The sequence below is a fragment of the Camelus bactrianus genome, chromosome 10 (genome assembly GCF_048773025.1).
Source record: "Camelus bactrianus isolate YW-2024 breed Bactrian camel chromosome 10, ASM4877302v1, whole genome shotgun sequence".
In the NCBI taxonomy this organism is placed as follows: Eukaryota; Metazoa; Chordata; class Mammalia; order Artiodactyla; family Camelidae; genus Camelus; species Camelus bactrianus.
In genome coordinates this window covers 15,385,780-15,397,376 of record NC_133548.1, presented here as the reverse complement: position 1 = coordinate 15,397,376, position 11,597 = coordinate 15,385,780, and the positions used below count along the sequence as shown (strand labels likewise).

The 11,597-nt window shown below is 42.7% G+C and overlaps 1 protein-coding gene across 11 annotated transcripts in view; it reads right to left on the bottom strand.

The window, feature by feature from the left end:
* Window positions 1-11,597, bottom strand: part of PHF21A (PHD finger protein 21A) — a 171,501-nt gene that overhangs the window by 5,660 nt on the left and 154,244 nt on the right. For all 11 annotated transcript variants that reach the window (XM_074372119.1, XM_074372116.1, XM_074372115.1 and 8 more), the window contains 5 exons: window positions 11,457-11,517; window positions 8,704-8,867; window positions 2,647-2,802; window positions 1,345-1,420; window positions 561-664 (listed from right to left, as the gene is read on the bottom strand). In XM_074372119.1, coding sequence (XP_074228220.1) covers window positions 561-664; window positions 1,345-1,420; window positions 2,647-2,802; window positions 8,704-8,867; window positions 11,457-11,517 — 561 coding nt within the window. The remainder of the gene's footprint in view (window positions 1-560; window positions 665-1,344; window positions 1,421-2,646; window positions 2,803-8,703; window positions 8,868-11,456; window positions 11,518-11,597) is intronic.

Genomic DNA, 11,597 nt, shown 5'->3' with positions numbered 1-11,597 from the left:
GCTGCAGATACAACCCTCTTTCCCACCTGCTCAGCCAGGCTGGGTAGTATTTACTTCCAATTCTTGTCTCTAGAAACCCTACTTTCGCAGGCTGCTCAGGAGAACCCAGAAAGGCAATCTGCAGGGTGTGGAAGAGGGGGCAGGAGGGTGGACCCACTAGCTAGGGTGACTGGGAAGATTCACACACAGGGACCTGGTCTGTGCCTGCCCAGTGTCAGGCAGCTCCACACGCTCCCCACCCCCACCCCCTGGCTCCGAACATGCTCAGGAGCACATAGGGATGGTGGCTGTGCTGCTGTAGTGGCTACTTGATCTTTTCAGCCTGGGGACTGAAATCTTCTCTCAGATCAAAGTCAAGAGAATGCTCCAGAGCTTGGCTAAGGCACCATATACCAACTGGCCACCTGAACCTGAGGGCAAATTCTAACTGGAGGCAAACAGCAACCACCGAAGTTAACAGCGCTAATATGCTGAAGGAGTGAATCAGCCCTTGAGAGCCCCACGTGTGTTACGTACACGGAAGGCCCTGTTCTATCACCACAGGCACGAGGCTTACTCACACTTATAGAATTGCTGAGCTGTTTCACCTTCTGCTCTAGTTGTTCTCGTTCTTGTTTTAAATCTGAACTCCACTTAAGTAATTTCTGTTTCTCTTCTTCTTTTGCTAAAAAAAAAAAAAGGAACTTGTTTTTAACAATAAATTCTTTGAAAAGGCCGCTGTGTTCAGAATGCCTGCCAGAGTGGTATTTTCCCCGAAGGTCCCCCAGCTTCAAAGTCAGTGCACGGGTCCTTCTCACCTGGACTTCCTCTTTCTGTATGTAATGGGACACAAAAATCATCAGTGGCTTGGGCCCGGCTTTACATACTAAGATATCACTTTTCATTTTTCCTTCCCAAGAAAGTACTATAATAAACTAATTTCATTCAATAAAAACTTTTCATTTTTAACTTTAAATTTCCTTTTAAAAAAATTTACACATATGTACTGTTCATTGTTTCTAAGAACATTTTAGAGCTTTAACTTTTTAAACTTACATAGTTATCAAAGGAATAAAGCCAACCACAAAATAATCAACAGAATGCAGTAATCCAATCATAAAGGACAGTCAAATGTGCTTACACATATTCAAGAAATCAATCATCCAAGTTACAAATAATAAGTGGTTCATTTGTGTCTTTTTTTTTTTTAAAGATTCCACATATTAGCGATATCATACGGCATTTTTCTTTCTCTTTCTGGCTTATAAATTTCCTTTTGAAAACAAAAATGCTGTCTTCTAATACTTTTTTTTTTTTAAATAAAGGGATACTTATACAAAAGGGGGTATATGGATAACCTGTTACCTGCTTTGTAGGCAATATAGGAATGAACAATTGCTAAAGTTCCGGGCCATGGAATTGCTTCTTCCTTCTTCAGCATCTGAAAAGATTTTTAGAATTTTATCCTTGAGAAAGAGGTATAAACACACATCCCCCATGTAATAACAAGCAACAGTGTGTGTAGCTATTGACAGCCAAAATCCAGGAAGAATTTATGGTGGCAGTGTTGCAAAACCCTGGTCTATAGTTTCTGGACTAGAAGGTTCCAGTGAACAGCCTGAGAAAATGAGGGTCAATGGCAGTTAGAGCCAAGCCGCCTGAGCCCTGGCTTAGAAAGAAGCTGGGACCTGGCCGGGCATTCCTATCTTTTCATGCCCGCCACCGACCCCCAACTACTCCTGAAGCCAGAACCACCAAGTCTGCATGATGGCAGCAGCCACTGGCAGTTTGGTCCTTGACCTGATACGAGCTGCCTGTCTCACTTTTAGCTTTGTATGTCCCTTAAAGACAGCCTGACCAAGGAAATTAATTTTAATCTAGACCCTCGGTAGAAAATTATCAGAAGGTCACAAAGCAGCATCAGGAAGAGAACAGAGAACTGTCTCTACTATATCATGGAGATAGGAAGGATGAGGACCAAGATAAAAGGGGGAAACCAGAATTCCCTCAAATCAAGATTCCAATGAACTGAGCGGGACCCCAAAGCTTGTGAGTTACTAGGCTTATTTATTTACTACTTATACTTTTGTCTACTTCCAAGAAAGACTTGAGACAGCTAATAATAAAAACATAAAGATGTAAAGATACATAGATGGTTGAGGAAAAAAAAACAGAAACTAAACAGAGAAGGGGGGAAAAGGCTTTTTCTTCTTTCAAGTCAATGCAATATTAAGACAGCACTTCATAGTCAGTCCTCTGTTCCTGATGACAGCACAGGTTAAAAGTGAAACTGTTCTTATTTGAATTAAATGGGCACTTTCCTTTAAGGACTTTATTTCCAGAGTTTCAACCATATGCTGAGTTTAGACCATTTTTAGAGAATGAGGCAGAGAGACTCACAGACTTTCAAAGGTAAAGGTAATGAGAAGGTAAGTCATTTCAAATAAAGGGAAGCAGGGCTCTCCACCTGTACACGGAGTCCCTGCCTCATGGACGTGATAGAGATCCCCTGAGGACGGATGTTGTGTGGGTGAGTGTGGTGCTGTGACCAGGGCAGACGTGGCCTGGAGAACTTCAGGAGAGGGAAGAGACTCAGCCACTCCCCCAGCTTAGAGGGTCCTTCTCCTCCCTCCCCGTCCCTCACTCTGTCCGACCCACCCACAGTACCTGGTCCTGACATCTGGGACAGATCCACATGCCCTTGGGAATTGTTTTCAGAGGAGGGTCTAAGCAGTCCAGATGATACACACGGGAACATGTGTCACACATCAGCAACTGGCCACTTTTTCTGCAAACGCTGCAAAAATCCTCATGGATATCACCCTATGAAATTGAGAGGAAAGGTAAGAGAAAGGACAAAAAAGGTAAAATTTGTATGTTAACATGCACATTCTGGAGATATATATAAATGTTTTAGGACAATCAGATGTACCCTTCCAACTCCTTACAAGAGTGTTCAAGAAAAGCAGGAATCACCAATGGTACATGCCTCCACCTGCTCCATACAACTGGGGCTCCTGGGTGGGGCCAGCATTCTTAATTTAAAGTAGAGTTTACAGGAAGCTATAACTCTGTAGTCACCTAGGCCACAATTAGCTTTACAGGTGATAGCTTGGCATTTATGTTTCGGCAGAGTCCAAGCCACAAATCATAAAGTTTAAAGACACTGAAATCCATTCATCAAAGTGTTCCACAATATGACACAAAAAATTCTCATTACTTATCATTTTGGGGAAGTTTAGAAGGACTGGCAAAGAACAGATAAGAAATGGAGGTTTTCACTGAACTCTTTGCTTGCTCTGGGAGAAAAACAACAAAGTTCAAACAGGAAAAAGATTAAGTCACAGGCAAATTAAACTTCTATGAACTTTCTAACATGAAGAATTAAAAAAACCAAACAGCTGACAACGTTCTCTTAAAACCAGTGTCTGGCATTTGCTGTTCAATGGACCATTCTATTCCGGGAGGCTTTATTCCTCCCTGTAAAATACTTCACCAGATGGAAAAAGGAGAGCAGCCTAAGTGCACTCTGCTGGTCTCCTCTGCTCCCAGCAGTCACAGTTCTTATACTCAGGTAAGTCTGCTGGAGCCCTTTGAACAAAGGAACCATCAGAAAAAGGCAGATCTATTTAAATATTGGAGAGAACACATAAAAAAAAAAAAAATGAGGTATTTTTCAGTAAGCCATTCCCTGGCCTGGTCTCTGAGCAGGATTAACGCTGCTGCTAAGGACAGCAGAGAAGGGAAGACCGAAGGGTCGTGCCACAGATTAGGCAGCGAGGCAGACCCCTTTTCACTTCCATTGTGTTGTTTCAGGATTCTAGGCTAATACAGGAATTTTGCATAGGAAACACAGAAACAAAGAGAAATGCCCAGTTTTTCCTTTCTATGATATAAGCCCTCAACCACCACTGTTGAAGGAACATATCTTCCCAGACCAACAACTTCTCTCCAAAGAAAAGGAAAGGAAACTATCTGGCAGTATCTACATATTATCTGGTGCCTAGAAAACCAGATATGCAAAGAGTTGCAAAATACATCAAAGCATAGATGGATTTTAATCTTTTTAAGGAAGACAATGTTACCTCTGGGCAGTAAAAAAAAAAAAAAAAAAAAAGATACTCTGTACATGTGCAAAATACTGCATGAGGATTAACTTCCAGGCACTGAAAGACGTCAAAGATGGAGGGGTTCATCCCAAGAGTAACTGTTACTTTCTTCTTTCGTTCTTAAAATCAGGCTGAGGGCTGCTCTCCTCTAGAGAGCTAGCCTTTCTTGAACTTTAGCCCCATGTTTTAAGTCTGCATCTTTTATAAAAATTTTATGGTTTCCGAGACTGCTTTACATGAACCGTAAAATTATCAGTGATGAATAAATGAGCCAAACTGGACACCTTATTCCAAATACCTATCTTTTTTGGGGGGTAAAGAATTCTCATTTTCCTTTCCTCCTGAGTAAGAAGGACGTCAACAAGTGAAAGGCAGAGAGTATATAAATAAAGGTTGAATAATTTCTTTCAAGTTTCTAACAGAAAGAGAACTTCTATTTACACATCCCACAGCAGCAGTTCTTAATCTTTTTGGTGTCAGGACACCTTTAAGCTCTTAAAATTACTAAGGACCTCAAAGTGTTTTTGCATATGTGAGTTATATGTAATTGCTATTTATTGTATTAGAAGTTATAAAACTTTTTATTTTGAAATAATAATAGAATCACAGGAAGTTACATAAATCATGTACTGAAAAATTAAAAAACCCAAGAACACGCAAGTGCACATTCAGTAAGCCTTCAGAGTGATGACATCCTCACTCGTCAGGTCGTATCTGGAAAACTCCACTGTTCTAACTCTTGAGAGAATGAGAATGAAAATGGCAAAGAATGTTATCATGAAAATATTTTTCATTTAATATTTTGATTGATATTATACTTCAAAATATATACAAATATATTTTATATTTTGATGCCCCAAAAGAGTCTCAGGGAAACCCGGACCACACTTTGAGAACTACTGCCCATAGAAATGAACATAAAATGCCAGGAGATATATTTCATTCACACAGAATTGGTTCTTTGCTTAAAGAGCACAGAGGAAGTCCCACGGAGGTGCTGTACCAGGTCCAAAGGCTTAGGCTTTGGTGACTGACCAAATTACTACCATAAACCAAATAGTAAGTTGAATGATGTCTAACCCATGAGTCTTTGCTAGGAGCTGAGGACCCTGGCTATATCAACTGCAACTTCACCATTCGCTAAAAAATTTTTATAATTGTGTCAACATATCTTCCCTTCTCATAAAAAATGATGATAGTGGCAACAAGGTACATCCTGAGGATTAGTGACTGGCTGGGTCTTATATTACAACTCCTTCTAGATGGTTATTGATCCCCAGGAAATGCTTGCCTCTCAACTGAGATTGTTTAATTAATGTTGTTGGGGCTTATGCGATCCAGCAGCAAACACAGAGCCCTGTGTGTTGATTTTAATCACTGCCACTGTTGGGACACTGTCAAAGTAGAAGTCAATTATCTTTAAAGAAAATCCATTTCACCAGGTTTAACTTAGAAAGTTCTCAACGTATCTATAGTGGTTTAGAAAAGCTTCCTTTTACCTTTAGATTCCTGCAAAGAACAAAATTTGTATTTTAAGATGAAGCTTGGCTGAAACTTTCAGCTTGTGATTTGATCTGAGTGGATCCTTCAGGTTCAATCTCTCAAAGAAAACCATAACCCTCCTCAACGAAAAATCGCAAAAAACAAAACCAACATTCTTTATGAAAGAGACTCTCATGCAGAACCACCGTCATCCGTTCCCCAGCATCCATGCCTCACCCAGTGAAGGATCCCTACTATGAAGCCATGAGCTGGCAATACCTTTGGCAATGCTTCAACTGAGGAAAATGGGGATAATCTTTGGTGCCAGCAAACAATGTTTCTGACAGGGACTCCTGGTGCTCATTGACAGGACAGGCAGAAAACCTGTATCAATCACTAATGGCAAAAGCCAGGAGAGCTGGAGGAAATGCTGAATCTTGAGAGCAGGGCTGGGTCTGTAGCCACTAGCTATGTCCAAGGAAGGAAACCTGCCAGAGAAGAGAACTCTTCTACGACCCTGGTCCTGCAAAGACACTTCCTTTGTTGCTTCTGGAATTGTAACTCAGGGTGTGCATTTGGTATTCTTTCGCTCTTTGGAGAGGGGTAGACCATTAGTAAGTACTAAGAACCTTCAAGTTCAAGGGACATTTAACCTCAAGATGATCCTAAAGACAAACTCTGCAATTCACAAAAGAAATGGGGCAAGTACAAAATGAAACTCTTGGCTTCACTCCTCAATCTGCTCCTCTTGTCATTTCCAGTAAAATGGCAGCTTCATCCTTCCTGTTGTTTAGGCCAAAACCTTTGGATTTGCCCTTGGCTATTCTCTTCTTCTCACATCCCATTATCTAAGACTGCTGGCTCTTCAAAATGTATGCAGACTCAATCAGTTTTCTTCATCTTTACTTCTGCCATTTGATTAGGCCAAGTTCTCATCAGCCCTTGCCTGGATGACTGCAACAGCGTCCTAACTGGTCTTCCTGCTGCCATCCTATCCTCCTCAGTCGTTTATCCTCCTCCATATCAGACACAGCCATCATTTCAAAATTCAAGTCAATTTTTCAAACTCCTTAAAAATAACAAATGCAGGCAGGAACCATCAAAGGATGCTAAAACCACTGAGTTAACTCTGTTAAGGAACTGGGTATTTTTACAGACTAGACGTCTATCTCCACCTAAGGGAAAAGGCAGCTTTACAAGTGGAGACATCTGATGGAATCTATCTTAGGAGATGAAAATTAATATAACCAACAATGGGACAGACCGATAACACATGCCTCTTGTGATGCACTGAGAAGGGCTCATCATCACCTAGTGCTCCTGCAAAAATGAATCTATTCTTGAGGAAACAATCAGATCATTCAAATGGGAGGGACACTCTACAGAGCAACTGGTCTATCTTTTAAAAGATGCCAATGTCATGAAAGACAAAGACAGGCTGAGAAATTGTTCCAGAGTAAGGAGACTAAAGAGACAATTCCAGAACAATAAATATAAAGAGTAATCTTGGATTGGATCCTGGAGCAGCAAACACAAAGCACCGCTAAGGCATTTACTGAGACAACTGGAGAAAGCTGAGATGGGCTGTATGTTATAATAACAGTTTTATCAGTATTAGATTTCCTCAATTTGATAACTGCATGGTGGCTATACCAGAGAATATCTTTGCTTTTAGGAGACACACACTCAAGTATTTCAGGTGAAGATTCATGATGTCTGCAAAAACTCGATAAGCAAGAAAAGTGGGGGGTAGGGGCGGGGGGGCAAGAAGCATCTGCGGCAAAATGATAACAAGCGGTGAGTCTAGGTGCAGGGTATATATTTGTTCTTTGTGTTGTTACTGTGACTCTTCTGTAGATATGAAAAAATTTCAAAATAAAAAGTTGAAAAATAATGTTACTCCTTTTCTTAAAGCCCTCCAGTGTCTCCCATTTGACTTGAGAGAAGAAGCCACAAAGCCCTACACGACCAGCCCCGCCCCCTCTGAGGTCCACTCTCCCACTCCTCTGGCCCGTGCTTTGTGCTTCCTGCTTTATTTCTATGCCATACACACTTCCTCCTACAAGCAGGGCTTCTGCACTGCTGTTCCCTCTGCATGGAACACCCTTCCCCCAACAGCTACTGCCACACACTCACACTCCATTCCCATCAGACAGTCTCTCTCTCACTACTCTCCGTAAAACAGCAGTCTCCTGCCGGAACTCCTCAAGCCTCTTACGCTGTCCCAGTGTTCTTCACAGCACTTATTACTTGACATTTTATATGTTCATTTGCTTATCACCTGCCTCTGGCCATGTAATATGAGCTTCCTGAGGGCAGGGAGCTGGTTTTGTTCCCTGTTCTGTGTCTGGCCTCAAGAACAGTGCCATCTCAGCACAGCAGTGCTCAGTATCTGCTGAGTGAATTCATGGCTGTGTAAGTGCTCATCTGAAAACGGAGGGCACTAGTTTACACTCCTGCCGCTTCTGGGTGAAGGGCTACTAAGTATCTGACACTTTTTCAGGAACCTGTTTCTGATCAACTCTGCTGAATAAAGCTGCTTTATTTGTTTGTTTCTTTGTCTGTTTGTTTTATGAGGGGGAGGTAATTAGGTTTATTCATTTATTTATGTTTGGAGGAGGTACTGGGGACTGAACCCAAGACCTCGTGCGTGCTAAGCATGTGCTCTACCACTGAGCTATACCCTCCCTCCTTGAATAAAGCTGCTTTAAAGAAAAGTTTTTCACATCTTGAATTTTACTTGAAGCAGGAAACAGGGATGGCTAGGGGAACGTACACTCTGTTCACTGCCCCCATCCCAAAACACTGATGACAGAAACCTGCACACCTCTCAATTATATGAGCTGACTTCCCCACCTCATCCCCCTTCCTGAGAACTCATTTACGGCAGATAAAATCCAGACTCTGAAAACCCTGCCTGGGCTTCCTAACGTGGTGTCTAACATAATTCTCAAGGACAAGGCAGGACCTGGGGCCCCAGCAGAAAGCTGCCTTACATGGCATACAGTGTCCTGTAGGGACTACTACTATTTCAGGGCTAGTCAAGGAGATGCAACTGGTAAGGAGACACATATGATAACGGTTTCCCCGATTTAAGCTCTGAGAAAGAGTGAGCTTTTCCCAAGTTACTTACGTCTGTGGAGGTGGGGCTGGGCAGGGACACAGGCTGAACAGATGCAGGGAAAGTGAATGTGGTCTCTGTCTTTTCATTTTCAGGGGAGTCAGGATGACTGGATGGGGGGGATGTTGGGGTAAGGGCTCCAAACCCCAGCACTGCATTGTATTTTGGAGGACGACCTATATACCGAGAGAAGGGAACAAAAGGGAAAAAAGGGGAAGGGAAAGAAGGGGGAAAAATGATCTTACATACCTTTGGCCAGTGTTCCTCATTGGCTAGCATGGAAAAGGAAGTGAGGTAGCAGACAGAAGGTTAATACAATAGTCCCAAAGAGAGGAAAAGAAGCAAAGATTTAAAAGTCATTAGAAACAAATGCACGAGTCTCAAAAGAAGGGAGGATAAGAGAGCCTTGGAGAATGACAGGAGGTGCTGAGTTATGTTGAATGTCCCTGTCTTGGGCAGATTACGGTGACATTCCTCAGCTATTACAACTTGAGATTTCTAATGCAAGAACCAGATATCAAAGCTCAATGGGAGCCAAGGCTAGGGATAAGAATTTGTTTCATTTTCCCGTATCTTTTGCATACTGTTCCCTAAGGTTTTTCTGCAATCATCATTCTTATAATAATATTAATGATTCTCAGTTCTCACAAATGGATTTATTGAGGAGTTCTGCTTTTCCTTTTCTCTCTTATCTACATTTTGGTCATTTCATTGCTTTTGAGGGTAGAGAACAGCAGAGGGTGGAGGCAAAATTCAAGTTAACTATTCTTACCCCTTGCTGGCAGAGCCAGTAAGAGATACGTTCTGGGAGCAGCTGGAACCCAAGAGCTAAAAAGATGTTCTGGGCTTACTGATGAATTTAAGTACGTCTGGACTCAGATACCCTCCACCCAGTTCATCAAGAACTGTCTCCCTGCTATCCAGCACAGACATTCCGGTGGACTACATGTCTAAGAACTGGGCTGCTGTTCCAAAGTCTCAGGAAAGGCCCTGTCAACAGCAACACTGCTCACTGGCAGAGCTCATCTGAGCAAGAGCATTTTGAATCAAATCTCATGGCTACAGAGGATCTATGAATAAGCCCTGATGGTGTGGGAAGTCCAGGCCAACCACTGTTGCCTTACGATATATCTAAGCCAGGAGCCAAAGTCACAGCCTCTAAGCTGTAAGTGATCAAAAGCGTATGTCCAACACACCACAGCCAGAAAAAAAAAAAAAAGAGCCAGTGAGGTACACAACTGCCTATGAAAACTGGTGAATGGTATGTGGGATCATGACTTTGCCAACAGTTATAATTTATATGAGAATTATGCACAAGAGTCACGATTTTGTCAGACATTACACGAACATTACCTATCTGTGTTAAACTGGCACTGTCTGCAGTACAAAGACAGGTTGTACTGGTTTGTCTTTTCTAGGGAATTTGGTGCAGCTAGAAGGGGAGGTGGAAGATGAATGCTCCTTGTTTACCCACAGAAGGCACGTCCTAGGCATTGTGAATGCAGGCTTTCATCCCCTGTCCTTGGCAAGAGATATCAAGGTCTTTCTGGCTCATTTAACCCCTGTCCTCTTAGCAGATACTGCCCACTTGCAGGCCAGTTAACTGTGGCTTCTGGCTGGGGGCTCCTTTCTGAGAACTGTGTCAGAAGTCACTAAAAATTGCCAAAAATGAAATAAAACAACAAAAACTAACCCATGACACTGGTTACTACAGCCCATGAACTGATATAAAGCAATGACCTGGGGTTTCCCATCTAAATATTTTTTGGCTACTTGGAGGAGGGGGCTGATGAAACATTCAAATGGGGTCCCTAAGAGTGGGTGTGCTATCTCTCTGCGGGGAGGAGGTGGTAATGGTACAATCATAGCCCTGCCTAAGGCAGACAAAGGGTCGGGCTGACCTCCTAAGCTTCCAACAGCTCTGAGACTGCGTGTGCATACACAAAAATTAGTATGCTACTCCAGTCACTCTGCAACCTTTCTAGCCTGGAACTGTAATTCAGGGACACATTACCATGTGGAGAAAGGGAACTTGGGATGTATTCCTGACATTAAAGAACAATTTCAGAGCCTTGTTTATGAGCTCAAACTCTGAGCTATTAAGACCTATTTACACCTGCAAGGTGAGAGCAGCAGCTGCCGCCTCTGCCCTGAGAGTGAGGAGAAACGCCCACCCTGGGAGGTCTGCAATTGTGGGACGGAGCTCTTTAGGAATTTGTGTCTTGGGGAGCCTGTTTTGATGGTGACCTTTTCTTCCTTAGTTGGAGGTACCCTCTTCTCATAGACTCCAAGTTCTCAGTGTGGCTACCTCTCTCTTTCCTGGAAAGTCTGCAGCTCACAGAAGCATAAGAGCCATGTTCTGGCCTCACTGGCATTAGGACAACTTAGATACTATTAAGAACACCTTGGCAATAGCAGTGTTCTGTACATTCAATGATGTTAAAATGCTTCCTTTTACAGGGTGTTCTGTTCACCGTGCTATTCATCGATAGGCTAGTGGGCCTGGGGCAGAAACGCTGCATTAAGCCATTCCCCTGAGTCAGCTTTGCCAGAATCCCAGGAAGGGCAGCTTCTGATTCAGTATATAGAACTCTTAATAAGAAATCTCACTCTCTTGCCCCCCCATTCTCAGAGAACAACAACAAAGCTATTTTCAAGGGATACAGGCATTAGACAGGTTCTAGGACAAGGGGAGGATGGAGGGGAAAGAAACACAATACAGAAAGCAAAGCAACAGCAAGGGAGAGGTCCGCAAAGGTACTCACCTCTCTTCCGGGTCCCAGGATGCATTGTACTGTTCAGGTAGGTGACTGCACTCTTCTTACGCTTTGGGGATTGAAGAAGGAAAGGTGACTGGTTGAACAGCATGGTTACTACTAATACTGGTACACACTAAAGACCAAGCA